The sequence below is a fragment of the Oncorhynchus nerka genome, linkage group LG22 (genome assembly GCF_034236695.1).
Source record: "Oncorhynchus nerka isolate Pitt River linkage group LG22, Oner_Uvic_2.0, whole genome shotgun sequence".
Taxonomy (NCBI): domain Eukaryota; kingdom Metazoa; phylum Chordata; class Actinopteri; order Salmoniformes; family Salmonidae; genus Oncorhynchus; species Oncorhynchus nerka.
Genome location: NC_088417.1, coordinates 62,046,852 through 62,066,168, shown reverse-complemented (window position 1 = coordinate 62,066,168; position 19,317 = coordinate 62,046,852). Strand labels below are relative to the sequence as shown.

The window sequence follows — 19,317 nt, the reverse complement described above, 5'->3', positions numbered from 1 at the left end:
CTTCATCCCGAAAATAAAAAAAATTCTTAGAGTATTTCAGAAGGGAGTCTCTTCCATAAATGGGATTCATAGCTTTCTAATCTGTGCTGAGAAATTGATCTAAAACTTTCCCAGAGCTATCGTCCAACTTACATAATGCAATAAAGGCCATGCCTTGGAGGATATTTACTTTCATGGCCATTTACGTGGCAAACAAATCATGCTTTCTTTTCCTCGGTTGGCATTGTGGTAGCGTATGACAGAGTTTATTTCCGTCACGAAATGGCCCACAAAGATTAAATCCAACTCGTATATTTCTTCGGGGGGAATGTTGCGACAAGACCAATCTGGCAAATGATGCAAGTGTCGTCAGTGTCATACCATGTTTATAGATGGTAGATTTTCATACAAAATAAATCAAGAACATATTGCATTGATAGTAAGCTTTGGTCTTAACTATGGAACATTTCTGCATACAACAGAATGCTATGTGCTTGATAGCAATGACAACTACGTGCAAAATATAATTTTCACATGGTTAATGGATTGTCATATAATTGAAGGGTGCAGACTAAATTAAGTCTGGAATGGTGGTCAGGTCTGACATAGCACATTTCCCTAATACCATTACACAAAAGCCATGCGTTTGCTGTGGTGACAGCTAATAGAAAGACCTAAGTGCATGGTTATGGGATCATTTTAGGACACGCGACAGTGCTCTCCCACACTCACTGGAACCTGCTTAAACACCCAGACTGCCTCGGGTAAAAAAAGAAAAATACTGGCCCAGCTCGACTGGCCCAGCTCTGCCAGTGCCAACAAATTCCTCTCCTAATTTCAGTCACAGATAAACACTAGATAATGTTATAGCCGCTGATACGTGGTTATGTCATTAGAACAACAACAACCAGTGTTCTTCTGCTGAGCCAGATAGAGAATCAGTGGCATTTTATGATAAGGGCTGATTTTCATCCTTCCCAGATGTTTTCCTTTTCGGAGAAAATCCTTCTAATTGAGATATTTTGATGCGGGTGTGACGTAGTCTGATTAGTCAGGTCACACGTTCTCTCACTCTCCCCAATTTACAGGTTGGTTGTACTCGCTCCAGCCAACGCTGTCCTCTGGGTGAGTAGGTTAACCAGCTGGTTATTATTTTTTGATATGTAGTCAACACAGGCAGCCACAGATACATTAACAGTGATCATTCAGACTGTTTAATATACAGACAGTTTGTCAGGCTGACATGTATAGGTACTAACTGAAGCTTCAACTAGGCTTGGACAGTATACTGTACACCAGGGCATTTTTAAATATCCAGGGTATGATCTTCAATACAAATGGTTTTGAATATTTGTATTTTTAAAAGAAACACGTGCACACACACACACTATGTGTAACCCCAGTCAGATGTCGTCCCCCCCCCCCCCAGCGTGTCTGCGGCTTTCTGGGCGATGAAAGGTAGTGGGCTCCGGGCCTGACAAAAACACCAATCCATACTGGCCACAGGCTCCTCTCCAATCTATTTCTGCTCAGCTGGTTTTAAATGAAGTTATTATGACTCATTAAAATGCCCGCAAGCTTGTGGAAGTCGGCCAATTACGATTTAAATTTAGCCTCTCTCACAACCAAGCGCTCCCCCCACTCCTCCCTCCCCTAGCCCCCCGTCCAGTACACTTATCTGGCTCTTTTATTGCATTGCTATCCCCCCCCTCCCTTTTCGCCTGTTCCAACCACACATCACTGCTTTTCAACCACACATCACTGCTTTTCAACCACACATCACTGCTTTTCAACCACACATCACTGCTTTTCAACCACACATCACTGCTTTTCAACCACACATCACTGCTTTTCAACCACACATCACTGCTTTTCAACCACAGATTTACAGCTGGTATCAATTCCTTGATCTTTGAACACAAACAGAACCCAATACACAAACAAGTCATTTCTGCCCGGAGACATGCAAACAAATACACACAATAACTTCAAAAAGGGGAAACACCTTGAGTTACGTTGTTTCCTTACGCCTGCAGTTCCAAAAATGTTACTGTGAATAAAAAATATCTAACAAAAATAGTCGCCCCTCAATTGTATATACTTTCGGCCCAAAACGTTATGCATGTTGCTGGCTTTCCTTGCAAGTATTTTTCTGACTCTAATCATGACTGCTTCACATCACTGCTTCACATCACTTCCTGAATATTGACTTCCATGTCTTGTTATTAATGGGACGAGGTTGACATTTAAGGGATCAGTGTTGATGCTATCATTCTATTTCGTAATTCTTTATTGCATTCCTCAGAACTTGCTTAGTGATAAGAATGATTATCTCTACCAATAAAGCAATACATGGGTGTGTCATTCTGACAGATGTATAGTACCTGCCATTCCCTGTTTGGGCCTTAAGCCCATGTCAAGGATCTTCCACTGAAAATAAAATACCTATGACCACGCAATGAAGTCCACCTGATCCTTGTACAGCCCCCCCTGAGCAACGTTCACCATTCTGGGAATGAGGTGCACTTCTTTTCAAACAGCCCTCCCCCAACCCCAACACAGCATGGTGAACCTAACACATGTGTTTCTCCCTTGTAGACATGCTTGTGTGCCTTCTCCCCCTCTCTGAAATGTGTGTCGAGGTGCATGTGTGTGTTTTCTGCCATATCACTTGTTCCTTTTCAGCAGAACAAATTAATCGAAACCCCCCTTTCCTTTCCAGTGAGTGACACCCACCCACCCCCTTTCCTCCAGTCTCTGACAGGAGCTGCTCAGAGGGAGAAAAAAAGAAAGGATGAACCATATCCAACATTCTATGGGCTGTGTTCTGTTTTGGAAAGGCACACAGTGTACTGTGCAGCTCATAAAACTCTAAAACATCCTCCAGACGCTGCCGCAATCACCCTCCATCAAAACACTCACTGCACTCACCCTCCACACAAAACACACCATCTCGCATACAAAAATAAGAGCCGGCATCGAGCTGAATACCAAATCAGCCCATTAGAGCACAGGGGCACTCGCTACTTAGCAACCAAAGGGATTTAAAGCTGCAATACCCTGACAACAAAGGAGTAAGGGAGTAAGATCAAGGTCTTTTTTCTACATGGGTATTATGGGCTAGTTGGGAGCTTCCTTGTGGGTTTTCTTTTTAGCACCAGAGATGTTTCTTTAACTAGGTGATGGTTAACGGACAAGGCAATTTTGAATATCCTATTGAATCTTATGAATAAGGTGTCTTGTCGCCGAGGTAATTCGATGGGGGCTACTTAATTTGAACGAGGTGAAAGCATCGTAAATCATTATGTATCAATACGACTCGATTTAATTGACCTCGTGTTAAGATCTGAAGCCGGGCCAAATGTGTTTTGTAGTACTAGACATAATTATATGAGCGGTACAATGAACGTCGAGAGAGACTCGTTTAGTAAGAACAGTCATAAAAACACACAAGGTCAGATATTGAATGACTAGCACTCAAGTACCATATAATAGTAGGTTATTGAAACAGGATCCAACTTAGACAACATTCAGTAGTAATTAGTGGTTTACTATAATGACACAAACACTGTAGCACCTCACCTACTGGGGGAATAGTCTAGAAGCTTAAGAGAATCAAGAGAGATGGCCTTAAGGGACAAGCAAACTAAACTGGGCCATCCAGTTCCGTCATAGTGTAACGACAGATGACTAACAGTCAAAGGCATCACCTCCCATTATGTACAGTACAGTCAAATCAAATGTATTTATAAAGCCCCTTTCACATCAGCAGATGTCAAAGTGCTTATACAGAAACCCGGCCTAAAACCCCAAACAGCAAGCAATGTAGATGTAGGCCATCCTTGTCACATACTGTACAGCCTAGATAGACCATCCCTCTTCCAGAGGCTTATAGAGTGCAGCCAGGTAGATACATTGAGTTCTGGCTAAAATGGGACAGTTTACTGAAAGAACACTATTTCCACCAGTCAAGTCTCATTTCAGGTGGATGGAGGTCTTAACTGGTTCCCTCCTGCCTCTGTGTGTGTGTGTGAGAGAGACTGGAAGCGCTTTTTGATGAGGAGAGAAGTTGCCGGACAATTACTGAGGCCATTATAGCCAGGGACCCAATCGTCTCTTCTGGACCTTTGTAATGGAGGCAGATTTATGCCCCAAATAATTCAAGTGTTGTTTTTAAATAGGGGTTTAATGTACATCAACAGGTCAGGGAAAGTATTATGGGTTTAAACCACCAGAGAGGAGTTAGGGCACACGGCCAAACAGAAGCTTGGCCCATTTATCCATGCCGTCTGTCATCCTGTGCTAATGTACTGGAGGGAGGGAGGAGGGAGTGGGGGCGGTGAGCTATGGTGTCAGCTGTTGTGAAAAATATACATGTAAATCACAGGGCATTTTCTTTTCTACTTTTTCCCCCCCAAAACTTTTAATAGAGCTTTTCCTCCACAACCCCCCACCACGTCCCCCCTCCCTGTCCTGATTCACAAGGCCCTTCTCTATTTTGGAATATGTGGCTTGGAAGGCAGTCAAGTTCCATTAATTTCTGGTTTGGGTACAGTATGTTCTTGGACACATCTGCGAGTGATCATAAACACGCTGGAATGCTGGCAGAACATCCAGACCTGCCGGCACAACCATGATGTCATCACTGTGAGGGAAGAGCTGGAGCGGGGCCAAGAAAGCTCCACCGAGCCGCTCCACTATACTCTACTCCTCGCTCGCTCTCTGTTCTGCTCCCACGGCAGTGAGACAGATGAGAGAGAGAGAAAGAAAGAAAGAAAGAAAGAAAGAAAGAGAGAGAGAGAGAGAAAGAGAGAAACACTTTCACCTGGGCTTTTCTCATCACCCCCCCTACTTCCTCTTTCCCTCTCCCCAGCACTCCGTTTTTCTAAATACCTCACATTTTTCAATGTCTTAATGCTTTAGCCATTTATACGGCGCGCACAAAGAAGTGGGAGCAGGTGTCAGTCAGGTGCACTGAGAGTTAACTAGCAGATTATGTCAGGGTTGATATGAGATGGGCTGCAGGAAAGAGGGGGAGGTCCAAGATCTTGGCTCGTGGTTCCTCTGCTCTGTAATGGCAACCCAATGTGCAGTTTGATATTTAGAGTCAACTTGGTGACATGGACTGGGTCTAAGACAACCTCTGTCAAGGTTTTCTTAGGTTGCCAGAGTGTTAACTTTTAACACTGTCACCCAAGTAAGGGTTGGAGCAGGAAGACCGACAGAAAAGACGATGCTAACAATGGGAGCAGAAGAATCCCCCAGGGCTGATAGTGGGACAAACAGTGAGCCATCGCAGAAATATCTAGCAACCCCAAAACAGGTGACTGTCCTTCCTGAGTGTGGCTGGCTGGCTACCCGAGTTTGAAACCAGCAAAACAAGCTTTGGAGACATTTTTAAGTGTCAGTGAGGGGGGATAATATGGCAGAGTGAAAATAACAGTATACACACGTAGCCTCAGAGTGGAGGAGGCAAGCTGTACTGTCATGTTCCAGCAAACATGACACTCTTTTCCTGATAGTCCACCGGCAGTAATATCCCCCATGTGATCCTGGCTGGGTCTCGCCGTCTGGACGTAATGTGCCTTTGTGTGTCTGTATTAGAGTCAGTGTGGGTATCTGAGTGCATGCGTGTGTATTTGCAGTGTGTATCTGTGCGTGGCGAGGGAGGGGGCCTGCTGCCGGACGAGACTGCTCCCTAGCCTAGCTCAGACGGCTGAGCTAATGAAGTCAAGTGAGACCCAGAGCTGGGTCTCCCTGGAGAATAGAGCCCAGACTTAATCAGGCCGGGGCGGCCAGGACGGGCCTGCTAATGACACAGCCCTGGGAGTCTGGACGGCGTGCACACGTGGCCCTGTGTGTGTCTGTCTACTGTATGTCATTTAATCTAGTTTCTGTGTGTGCATGTGTGTGCGCACAGCATGTCTGTCCATTAAAACATTCAATCAATCAATTCAGTTTCTCTCAGTACAAGTTTAGTTGGTTTTGCAAGCCAAAGCTCATATAGGGTTTCATTTCTGCCACTTCACAGCCTATACAGTTGGTTAATCTGTGAACTCTTGGCTGTTACTGTAAACAGAGGATTAGAGCTTTTGGATCTAAAAAAGACGTTGAGATAAAAACTTGCTTTGATGGTGCATTATTTCCGCTCACTGAGCCTGAACAGGTTTGGAGAAGAGGAATAATTACATCATATAAAGCATCCATGTGATTTACAAAATGTAACTATAAATCATCTAAGTCTGTGGGCCAACTGGTCCCAAGACTATTCCACAACACTCTACCAAAAGGGATACCAGGGCATCTCACATCACACCTCCTAAAGGGCCTGACTTTCTCCCTTCCCTGTTCCCAAACAGCTGAGTCACTGTTCCTCCAGGCCACTCTGCCTTCCCCTCGCGGGCTCCCAGGACACGGTGACCTTAACTTGGGGAAAAACACAGGCACACGCCACTTCTTTATTGGGCCCACGGCCCACCGAGGCCCACTCATCAGCTTACCATATCGGTGCTAGACATCCACCAGAATCCTCTTACATTCAACAGTTACCCCCCTCTGATGGCTCAACCACCGCCACGGCAAACACTAACTGCTCGACAGACAATAATACATTAAAAAAATCCCCACTCATAACAAACACTAGAAAAAAAAACTGGCACAAGACTCACTGTACATACTGTACCCTCGGCTGTGGCAGGCAGCCCAGACTGGCGAGCCGCCAAGTCCCCGATAAAACAAGCACACAGAGGGAGAGAGAGAGAGACAGAGAGAGACAGAGAGACAGAGACAGAGACAGAGAGACAGAGAGACAGAGAAAGAGAGAGAGAAAGAGAGAGAGAAACAGACAGAGAGAGAAAGAGAGAGAGAAAGAGAGAAGAGAATGTGAGTGAGACAGGCTGCACTGGCGGACTGGAGCGGGGAGGGGAGGGACAGCGACGTCTGAAAAGGTAAACATCCCCACACAGTACACTGTGCATACCAACAAGTATTCCTCGTCCTCCTCCCTCCCTCCCGCCCGCCTTCCATCTCTCTTTCACTCTCTGTCTGTATGTCTGAGGCTAGGTGAAGGGTGGGGGCTGGTTTGGGGGGGGGGGGCAGATACAGGGACCTGTGAGCTGTCATTTCAGAGAGAGAGAGATGATAAAAATCAAGACACGCACCGAGGTCGGGATGGAAAAGAAGTTGAAAGTCTGAGGCAAAAAAAAATATCAAAGGGCCTCGGCTCGTCGCTCGTCTCTCCCTAACCGTCGCTGTCTTGATAGAAGCGCCTGTCTGCTTTACGCCAGACCAAAGCTCCAATGAGTCAACACTGACATGTACACAGCACAGGTTGGCATTGTGCGTCAAGCCAGCCAGCCCTGCGAAAGTTTCAGCGCTTGAGCTAAAAATACACTGCCCACATCCTTCACTCACTTTTCATTGTTGAGGGGAATCATTTCTTGCGGTTTTTCCTAGAGTTTCAAATGTGTGTGAAAAGGCAGGCAGACGGTTGTTTGCCATTTCCTTTCTTAGCTTGCCACCCATTGACAACTTCAATTAAGTATTTCTGGAGGGTGGCCAAGAATTTGTCAGGTCAGAGTATTTACCTACTCACCTGTTGAAAGCAGTCAGCTTTATCATCCACTAACCACTTCATACTCGTCATGACTCACAGCTCTGATAATGATTGGACCAATGATCTCCTGAATGACTTGGTTAATGATGATGCTAGACCAGATCTGGACTCAATCAGGATGGGGAAACTAAGGCCGACCAGGTCTGCCTTTACTATGCAGCCTAGGTGCTGAAAACTCGTTTCCACAGGCACCCGGGAGCTAAGCAAGCCATGGTAAAACCCTCTTTTGAAGTCTTCTATAGTCTTTCTCTGAGGCAAGGAGAAGCGGCTGAGTCCAGGATTACCCGACTCATTTTAAAACTTCCACATTGCAATAATTCTTCCCCTAAGGATTCCTTGATTACACGCACCGTCTTACTGTCGCAGCAGGAGTTGCCTGAGGTGGCAGTGTACAATACAAACTGCTGAATTTCAGAGAGAAGAAGAAACTCAATGTTGTGTCATGGGATTTTGGCTCCAGGATCTGAGAAACTGGGGAGGCTGGGAGAATGTGTTGGGGTCTCCGACCTGCAGTGTGTTTATTACACTGTTGTAGTCATAAATGTCACAGCCAGCTTTAATACAGACATGCTTTTTATTATGGATGTCAAACAAGAGCTGTATTTGTGGTCTTTCTGACTAGCGAATGTGTAGTAGTGGGGATTTGGAAGGGGATTCTAAAATAAACATAATATATTTCCTTAAAGCTGTATTTTTACATGCTGAGTCGTGCACAGAGCCAATTCACCGGCACAGCGTGAGGCGTCATTCATCTCCCCGCCGTAACATGGCGGGAGAGCCACCTCGGCGACAAATCAAAACCTGTGTTGCTACATCCTGGGGCCCCAGACTCCGGCATTAATTGCGAGATACTAATTTGTTTGTTCAAAACCCCTTTGAAACATGACTGAGGGAGAACAAACAATGGTGACATGACATCTCTCATTTCCATATAATGGGAGCGAAATGAACAACACTGTTGTGTTTCCAGTGTGGAAGGAACATTGTGGTTGTATGTGGAAACATATGTAAATCAAATCAAATTTTATCTGTCACATGCGCCGAATACAACAGGTGTAGGCAAACCTTAGTGAAATGTTTACTTACAAGCCCTTAACCAAAAATGCAGTTAAGAAAATATCCCCCCCCCCCAAAAAGTAAGAGATAAGATGCGTGCTGTGTTAAAAAGCAGTGTGGCTTGGTTGGGTTGTGTATCGGAGGATGCATGACTTTCAACCTTCGTCTCTCCCGAGCCCGTACACGAGTTGTAGCGATGAGACAAGATAGTAGCTACTAACAATTGGATACCACAAAATTGGGGAGAAAAAGGGGTAAAATAAAAAGAATTAAAAAGCAAATCGTCTGGGTAGCCATTTGATTAGATGTTCAGGAGTGGGGGGGATATTTTCTTAAAACTGCATTTTTGGTTAATGGCTTGTAAGTAAACATTTCACTGTAAGGTTTACCTACACCTGTTGTATTTGGCGCATGTGACAAATAAAATTGTATTTGTATATGTTTCCACATACGACCACATAATGTTCCTTCCATACTGGAAACACAACAGTCAGTCAAGTGTTGTTAGTTTCTCTCCCATTATACGTAAATGAGAGATGTCATGTCACCGTTGTTTGTTCTCCCTCAGTCATGTGGCTTGGGGGTAGAAGCTGTTTAGAAGCCTCTTGAACCTAGACTTAGTGTGCCGACCTAGACTACCGCTTGAGGGGCAGTAGCAGAGAGAACAGTCTATGACTAGGGTGGCTGGAGTCCCATATGTCGTGTGGGTGGGCAGGAGGTTGGATCAGGCCAACACGTGGAGGGGTAAGGGGAAACCTACACAACAGGGAACCCAGAGTCCAATGGCTTTTACAGACCGTCTATAAACCATCTGCACTTAAGGCCCGAGGAAGAGAGGAGTCCAATAAAGAAAAAAGCCCAACTGCACTAAGTAGGCCCTGAATCCACAGGCTGTCCGTGGCCAGTGTCAGCCTGGCTGGATCAATAGCCGCTGTGTGTTGAATTACATGGCTTTTAGATGGCTAATGCCATGGCCCAGGCCCTAAACCAATGGGGCCAAAATCTCCACTGAATGTTGATTTAAAACCACTGCAGCCCGTTGTAAATCCGGAAATATATCTCATGTTATGGGTCTTTATCAGTTCATTAAATCATATCTGTGAGTACTACACTGGACACAAATATGAACGCAACATGCAAAGTGTTGGTCACATGTTTCATGAGTTGAAATAAAAGATCCCAGAAATGTTCACACACAAAAAGCTTATTTCTCTCCTGTTCTTTTTGCCAAGATAATCCAGCCACCCTACAGTTGTGACATATCAAGAAGCTGATTAAACAGCATGATCATTGCACCTTGTGCTGGGGACAATAAAAAGCCACTCTATAATTTGCAGTTGTGTCACACAACACAATGCCACAGTTATCTCAAATTTAGGGAATGTGCAATTGGCATGCTAATTGCAGAAATGTCCACCAGGGCTGCTGCCAGAGAATTTAATGTTAATTTCTCTACCATGAGCCTCCTCTAATGTAGTTTTAGGGAATTTGGCAGTACGTCCAACTGGCCTCACAACCGCAGACCAGGTGTAACCACGGCAGCCCAGTACCTCAACATCTGGCTTCTTCACCAGCGGGATCATCTGAGACCAGCGGACAGCTGATGAAACTGTGGCTTTGCACAACCGAATAATTTCCGCACAAACTGTCAGAAACCGTCCCAGAGAAGCTCATCTGCATGCTCGTCGTCCTCACCATATTCTTGACCTGACTGCAGTTCGGCATTGTAATCAACTTCAGTGGCCAAATGATCAACTTTGATGGCCACGGGCATACTGAAGAAGTGTGCTCTTCACGGATGAATCCAAATTCCAACTGTACCGGGCAGATGGCAGACAGCATGTATGGCATCGTGTGGGCGAGCAGTTTGCTAATGTCAACTTTGTGAACAGAGTGCCACATGGTGGCGGTGGGGTTATGGTATGGGCATGTATAAGCTACGGAAAAACAATTGGATTTTATTGATGGGAATTTAAATGCACCTCCACACCACCAAATGTTTTAACATAATGCACAAGCCCCATGTCGCAAGAATCTGTAGAGAATTCCTGGAAGTTGAAAATGTTCCAGTTCGGGGGTGGGGTTTCAACATGGCTACGTAAAGACATGAGGCCTCTCCACTAAGGGGTGAAACTTTTCTGTTTGAACCTTTGAACTATCAAAATGGGGTGGCATTCTTATTACAGTATATAGGCGAGGCTACATGTGACTATGGTGTGTGTGTTCAGCACGTGCATATGAGTGCAATAGTGATAATGTTTAGGACAATTTAAAATATTAGGCTATTCATTTTTCATTCACATGTCCATAGATCTATGTTAATTCGCCATTATTCAACATAGGACATAAACACTTAATGGGCTTCCTGTTAGTAGCATGACAGAAAATAGTGTAGGTACTATTTTTGGTTCTGTCGTTTCATTTTGAGACTTGGCAGTGGGGTTATATTTTTATTTGTAAGTGTAATTTTAGTTTAGCGTTATACAAGCGTGTTATTCATTTTTTTGTTTTTGTGATGCACTACTCATTCTGGGTTTAGTCTAATACCACTGTAACATAAACAGTTCATTTAAAGCTCCTGGAATGTTCGGGGTAGTGGGCATGTGATCAAGATTAAGAAAATACTAACATCCTTAAAAAGGAAAGGGTTTCAATTGCGATGCTACACGAGACCCATTTATCTTCAACAGAACACGCTAAGCTGAAGAGGGACTGGGTGGGCCATGTGTACTTTTCTTCTTTTAGTTCAAACAAAAGAGGCACTGCCATCTTTGAAAATAAAAATGTCAGTCTCCCGAGTGGCACAGTGGTCTAAGGCTCTACAGCGCAGTGCAAGCTGTGCCACTAGAGATTCTGGGTTCGAGTCCAGGCGCTGTCGCAGCCGGCCACGACCGAGAGACCCATGGGGTGGCGCACAATTGGCCCAGTGTCGTCCGGGTTAGGGGAAGGTTTGGCCGGCAGGGATGTCCTTGTCTCATTGCACACTAACGACTCCTGTGGCGGGCTGGGTGAAGTGCACGCTGACATGGTCGCCAGGTGCACAGTGTTTCCTCCGACACAAAGGTGCAACTAGCTTTTGGATTAAGTGGGCATTGTGTCAAGAAGCTGTGCGGCTTGGTTGGGTTGTGTTTTGGAGGACGCACGGGTCTCTCGACCATCACCTCTCCCGGGTCCGTATGGGAGTTGCAGCGATGAGACAAGACTAACTCAAGAATTGGATACAGCGAAATTGGGGAGAAAACGGGTGAATTTTTTTTTAAATAAAAGAAAATGTCCAATTTATATTTGAGCACCAAGATACAGACCATGAAGGACGGTTTATTTTGATTACAGGTAATATACTTCAACATATTACTATACTCCCTCAAATTTATGTCTGACATGATTTTATTATTTAATCAATACTGAAAGGGACTTGGGTTTATTTCAGGAGATTTTAACTGTACTTTGGGTAAATTGGATAAATCATCAACTGCTCCAGTCTCGAATCATTGAGCCTCAAATACATCTGTGATTCATCTGGTTTAGTAGACATACTGTATGGAGAGAGCTAAATCCTAATGTCAGACTATACTTTCTACTTTAGACCCCATAATTCATATTCTAGATTGAACTATTTTTTAGGCCCTCTACTTACTAGCATTTTGTCCAGTCATGTGCTATTGGTTCTATAGTCATTTCTGACCATGCCCCAGTGTATATAGATATTGAAATTGGCAAAACAATCCCCAAAAACGAGAGGTCTCTGCTTAACAATGAAGGATTCTGCTCTGTGATCAAAGATAAATGATCACATTACTGTCTCGACAATCAACTCTCTCCTGTCTCAGCTGCAACTATCTGGGATGCTGCTAAATAAAGTATAAGGGGTCATATCATTTCCCAAGCCTCGATCATGAAGAAGCTTAGAATGGAAAATAGGAACAAATTGGAGGCTGTAAAGCATTTAGAACTTCTTAATAATCAACCCAGGTGAACTGGAATTCACTAGCTTGTGCTAAGGCCAAACTCAATTTAGCGCACACAAAGCATGTAAAAAAAAAAACGTTGATTTTTACCAAGCAAAAATATTATGAGTTTGGTAACAGTCTTAGCCGTCTACTTGCACACCAACTTAAAAAATAACAGAATGAACGATTGATTAAATCAATATGGATGGTAGATGGCTCCACTTCTTATGATCATTGCTTATCAATAATACGTTTTGCGACTTCTAAAAATCTCTTTATACTTCACAATGTACAAGATCGAACAATGAAATGCCAAAATATCTGATTAAGATCCCCCCCGAGTTTTGCAGCCGCCTAAGGCACTGCATCTCAGTGAAAGAGGCACCACTACAGACCCTGGTTTGATTCCAGGCTGTATCACAACCGGCAGTGATTGGGAGTCCCATAGGGCGGCGCACAATTGGACCAACATCGTCCAGGTTAGGGTTTGGCCGGGATAGGTCGTCATTGTAACTTAGAATGTGTTCTTAACACACACACAGACACACACACACACACACACACACACGTACACGCACACACGTACACGCACACACGTACACGCACACACGTACACGCACACACGCACACACCACAGCAAAAGGTTGGGGTCACTTAGAAATGTCCTTGTTCTAGAAAGAGAAGCCCATTTTTTTGTCCATTAAAATAACAAATTGATCAGAAATACAGTGTAGACATTGTTAATGTTGTAAATTACTATTTTAGCTGGAAACGGCTGATTTTTTATGGAATATCTACATAGGCGTGCAGAGGCCCATTTTCAGCAAACATCACTCCTGTGTTCCAATGGCACGTTGTGTTAGCTAATCCATAATCTATCATTTTAAAAGGCTAATCAATCATTAGACTAGTTGAGTATATGGAGCATCAGCATTTGTGGGATCGATTTTACAGGCTCCAAAATGGCAAGAAACAAAGACATTTTTTTCTGAAACTCATCAGTCCATTCTTGTTCTGAGAAATGAAGGCTATTCCATGCGAGAAATGTCAAAAACTGAAGATCTCGTACAACGCTGTGAACTACTCCCTTCACAGAACAGGGCAAACGGTCTCTAACCAGAATAGAAAAAGGAGTGGGATTTTTCAGTACATAATACACTCTTAGCTTTGAAAGATGCAAGGAGGTACTTGCAGATTCCCGACCACATCACTCTGGTCACCGATTGCCCTTAATTCAGACCCCCCACAAAAAAAAGGAGTATTGGACTTCTGGACTGTAAGACGAAGGGTATTGCTGACCTTATGCCTTTATTTACTCAGGACACTTTTAAATCGTTTCAACAGATAAAAACTGAGTTTGACGTACCCAACAAAGATTTGTTTAAGTACCTACAACTTGGATACTTCATAGAGAGTCAGAAGAAAGTCGATATACTATGTTTTCAAATTACCGAAGTTGAAAAACTATTTAAGAATCGTACTGTTCGGAGAGTTTTAATCTCCGACATATATTCTATTTTAGCGAACAGAAGTGCCTCATCCTATGACGCGTTGAGACATGTTTGGGAGAGAGACATTGGACATGCATTTGGTGAGGAAGAATGGGCTTCTATCTGTGAAAGGGTCTACCCCAAATGCACCTCCATAAGCAATACAATAACTACATTTCAAATGTTTTCATAGAACCTACTTTACACCGGTCTGCCTTCATAAAATGTTTCCCAATGCATCACAGTTACGTTTCAAATGGAAACAGGATACTGGCACCTTCATGCACATTTGTTTGGTACTGTAGCAGAATCCAGTCTTATTGGAATGATATTCATTTACACAAAGAATATCTGCAATTAGCTTTTTCACCAAATGTATATTTTCCTCTACTTTGATTGTAAATGTTGCGTTTGACCCGGACTCTGAACATCTGTTCAATACCCTTGTTTACTTAGCCTAAAAATGTATATTGTTATTATGGTCCACGCCTGATGTACCATCTGCGAGAATGTGTCTTTCTCAAGCGTCTGCTATTATACCCATAAAGGCACTTACCTTTGATTTACACTAAAGTCTGATACATTTTGGAAAATCTGGTCTCCATTATGGTCCTATGTAGAAAAGCCTCCATAAATGCCCCATGTTATAATTGTGATGTTTGTATATATTTCTTTCTCAATTTTATGACTGCCTTTTTGTGTAATGTTTTCCTGTATCCTTATTCCTTTGATTGTACTTTGTGTGGTGGTGCACTTTGTTTGGTTGTCTATGTAAAATAACATTTTCATAATATGATGATTACAAAAAGAAAATGTCCCAGTTCTTCCATAGCCTGTATACTCGCTACATGTCACCATTGAGCATGTTTGGAATGCTCTGGATAAACAGCCTGATCAACTATGTGAAGGAGAAGTGTAGCGCTGCATGAGGCAAATGGTGGTCACACCAGATACTGACTGGTTTTCTGATCCAAGCTCCTATTGTTTTTTTAAAGGTATTTGCATTTCTGCATTCCCAGTCATGTGGAATCCATAGATTAGTACCTAATGAATTGATTTCAGTTGACTGATTTCTTTATATGAACTGTAAAATTGTTGCGTTTATATTTTTGTTCAGTGAAGTTATCCCATTTCAATATCAAGCCTGTACAATGCACAGCCAATACCCTGAGTCGATATTCACACAACAGTAAGGAATTCCCCTAGACCACGATGTCACACCCTGACATAGAGAGCCCTTGTTTCTCTATGGTGTAGTAGGTCAGGGCGTGACTAGGGGGTATTCTAGTTTATAATTTCTATGTTGTGTTCTAGTTTATATTTTCTATGTTGGTGTTTTATATGATTCCAATTAGAGGCAGCTGGTAATCGTGGTCTCATATTATATATTAGTTATTTTTCCCACCTGTGTTTGTGGGACATTGTTTTGTGTTTGTGCACCACTTAGTCATGTTTTGCGGTTTGTTTATTGTTTTGCTGAAGTTTCACTTAGTAAGAAAGATGTGGAACTCTACGTATGCTGCGCCTTGGTCTCGTTCTTACGACAACCGTGACACACGCCCACAAATTAGGAAAAAAACTAAAAATTCTATCCCATTAACCCCCAGTGTAAAGGAGCCAACTTCGTTGTACATTTTTTTGTAAGACAGAAGTAACAAAAGATGCCGAGAAGCTGCTGTGTTGTTCAATGTACCATGTAACCAGGTCAAAAATCCCAACCTACGGTTCGCAATGCTCCCACTTAAGGATATAGAGCCTGCGCGAAAAGCCCTGTGGCTTCCGGCTACTTGGCGTGGGACCTGGTGTCCAGGTAGGCTACACGTAGCTATGTGTAGTCCGTTTAACTCCACTCACTACTTGCATCTGTATAATCTCTTTTTTGGTGATGTTGGTCTTGGCTAGCTTAATGTTCCGGTTGGTAGCTAGCACTCACGTGGCTGCTAGCACCGTCATGAAAAGGGGCATGAGGGAGGTTCTACAATATTACATAATTAGAACACTCGGGAGCAGGCGATGTTGAAAAGTTATCTTTAGACATGTACTTTTCTTGAATGATGTAACTGACTTAAAACAAGCACATTGGGGTAACGTTGGCATTGTGGTAGGAATCCATGGGTTGTTTTCCACCAAGGCGTACGGGACCGCAGAGTTCTATTCAATACCGACTGGGACTATATCAAATTCCATAATGTTCATGTTCATATAGTGTAGAATGTAAACAAACAAAAAAGTAAAATTGTTTTGCTATGCATTGTTAAAATAGGGTATTACACAGTATTAAACACAGGATGAAAAATCTCTACATGTACAGTATTGTTTTTGTAAATACATGCAGTATAGATACACATTCATAGACAGATATCTATACAGACACACAAGTGTTGATTCTTACCTGAGTGAGACAGCAAGTGCATCCTAAGGCGTAGGCTGTCCAGGAAGCGTTTCCCACACAGCTCACATCCATAGGTCTTCATACCGCTGTGCAGCTTCCTGTAAAGACGAGGGAGAAGCGCATCTTCAGGACATTGTCTGGATTTTACAGTCAATATCAAAATCAGACAGAGAGATACATTCATGAATGGAACCTGTGATTTGACATTCAGCTGCCTACATCACTGTTCAGTGTTGCTCACAATGATATCCTTGTATTGTCAAACACTTTGCTTCTCAGATACTGGTAAGACAGCGTGAGCGACCATGAATCAGTACATCAAAGCATAACAGTAAACGGAGCTCGACCTTATTCCAGCTATAAAAGCACTAACTGTTATTCCACTGGAGGTGTTCCTGTGGCAAGCATGCACACCCGTCATAGAATTGACGCACATTGGATGGATTAGGTCCTATAAAAGTGGACTATGATTTACACAGAGAGACGTACAAGGGAAGCCGGTTTACAATATGAGCCTTTATTATACCGTGACAGTTTTGAGTCCCCTTGTCAATTCCTATTATTTTGGACCCTTGTTATGGGAATGGCTCCTTTATCGCTCAGTCAAAATGGCCACCACCTGAAGGAACACGCGTTGGTGCAGAGCTACATGGTTGTGGCCCAGAAGGTCAAGCCTAAACTAAGGGTAACTATTTAATTACACAGAAAGGAAAATGGGGGTTAGATAACTATGCAACCTTGGACAACCTATGTGAAGATTTCAGTTTGGCGATGTGGTAGGAACCTTGACAACTCAATCTGTTGCAAAATCCTCAAACACCCCAGGGGCAGATCCAAAATGAGCTTTTGTTCAGATGTATCTAAATCTGTTCTGAAGCAATTAAAGGACACAGATTGGCAAACAATTGCCATTTTTGCAGATAGCCTCGCTAAGCCCCTCGAGAACATCACACACACACTGTAGTTTGGCCATGTTATCTTTAAGACATATTGCATCCTTCAAGGAAGAGATAAGCAGATCAAGAATTGTTTGACAGTCCACACACACACACGACTTCAAACAATGCCGCGCTTAAGAACACAACACTCAGAGAGAATGCTCAGGTCAACCCCCATAAAACATACATTCACCCCTAGCAGGTATGCCCTTTTATTGTTTTATTGATGTTCTTGCCTAAGTGGGCCTCGCCAGAGCCCACTGACCGGCTCAAAGACCGCTGGCAATTTGTTAAAAATGGTAAGCCAAATGTATTTTTATTAGCATGCTTACAGCATTCTGGAATTGTTACCAGAGAAGTAATTAGCTCAATGGTTGCACCTCGGCGCCAACTGTGGTACGTCTCAGAATGGGAAACAAAAGACATATGTTCCGGTTCTCACATTTCTATTTGTGCACAATTAAACTAGTCACCAAACTGTCGAAAGCTGAGAGAAAATGGTATGTAAAAAAGGATGTGAGTGAGAAGAATGCACCAAAATAGTTTCCTTTTTATGTTCAGGTGAGGAGCGGTTTTGTGTTGAGTGCATTGTATGCCTGAATGAAGTGATAATCAGAGCACTTCAAGCTGGATTGTCTCAGTATCAAATCAGACGACGGAAAAAATTGTCTTAGTGTGCGAGTTCTCAGGGAAACAATACCCTTGATAAGGAGATCTGAACTTTGTAAACTTGACACAGCGATCCATCTTCGCGTCTCACAAAAGAGCAGAGGATGTTTGGGGAGAAAAATGACGATTGATTGATGTCAAACGCCAAATCAAAATTGATTTACAGCTCCTGCTGCAAACGAGAGCAAGCCATCTGTGACAATGGTGGCAAGAATTATTAAGCAAGGAAGTCTGGTGTGACTTCAATTAAGATTAATTGATGGAAAACCGCTTTGAGGACCGAGGGGGAGAGTGAAAAATCACAAATCAAAATAAACAAAAGGAAAAGGGGAGAGAGAGAGTGAGAAAAAAACTAGAAACCTTACAAAATCCTGATGGCTGGTTTAACAAGAGTAGGATTTGTGGAAAGACCTCGACAAACAAAAGGAAGAATGAGGCAGCAAAGCCCTTTGGCAAGCTGTAAGTAATTAAAAAGGCCTGTAAACGTCTCCAAAAATAAAAGGGCCACTTCAAAACGTGATGGTGGGCGAGCGGCTGTGGCAGGAGGGGAGCTGGGAAAAGACCAGGGGTCCGCGCACCTTGGGGACACTTAGTGATGCACACAAACACAACATCTTACTGTAGGGGACTTTTCAAAGGCCTTTTGTTGTGGCCCCTCAATCTGGCCATTGTCCCCTGGTACAGAAAGCTGATGAGTAGATTGACTTATTAAGGGGACTGCAAGGGGCTGGAGAGAGGGGAGCATGTGTACCAACTCAACCTTATACGCATGGAGGCCAGGGAGGTGTTGGAAACGGGAGGCTTCTGTCCATCTGGAGGGGAGAGATAGAGATGGAGCTGAATCTAACAGAGGACCAGCTCGTCTAACGCAGAGAGGAACCTGATGGTGTTTCGACCAGACAGACAGAGGCAGACAGAATGACAGTGGTTTATAGGGCTCTATATATTTAGCATACTAGGGAATAGTTGCAACATGCTACGTCTTCGCAATTGGGCTTGAGGAGTTTTGTGTTTAAAACCAAATTAGGCTGGGCAATTGAGAATGCTCAGCAAGGGCTATTGCAATTGTTATGGAATAATCACTATTGTGGCATTTCTATTTGGAAAGCTGAGAATACCTACAGTTGAAGTCAGAAGTTTACATACACCTTAGCCAAATACATTTCAACTCAGTTTCACAATTTCTGACATTTAATCCTAGTAAAAATTCCCCGTCTTAGGTCAGTTA

General features: G+C 43.3%; 1 protein-coding gene across 2 annotated transcripts in view; it reads right to left on the bottom strand.

Annotated features, from left to right (window-relative positions):
* The window catches only part of zbtb16a (zinc finger and BTB domain containing 16a), a 137,265-nt gene that overhangs the window by 69,164 nt on the left and 48,784 nt on the right, over positions 1-19,317 (bottom strand). For both annotated transcript variants that reach the window (XM_029627487.2, XM_029627489.2), the window contains exon 3: positions 16,483-16,580. In XM_029627487.2, the coding sequence (XP_029483347.1) occupies positions 16,483-16,580 (98 nt within the window). The remainder of the gene's footprint in view (positions 1-16,482; positions 16,581-19,317) is intronic.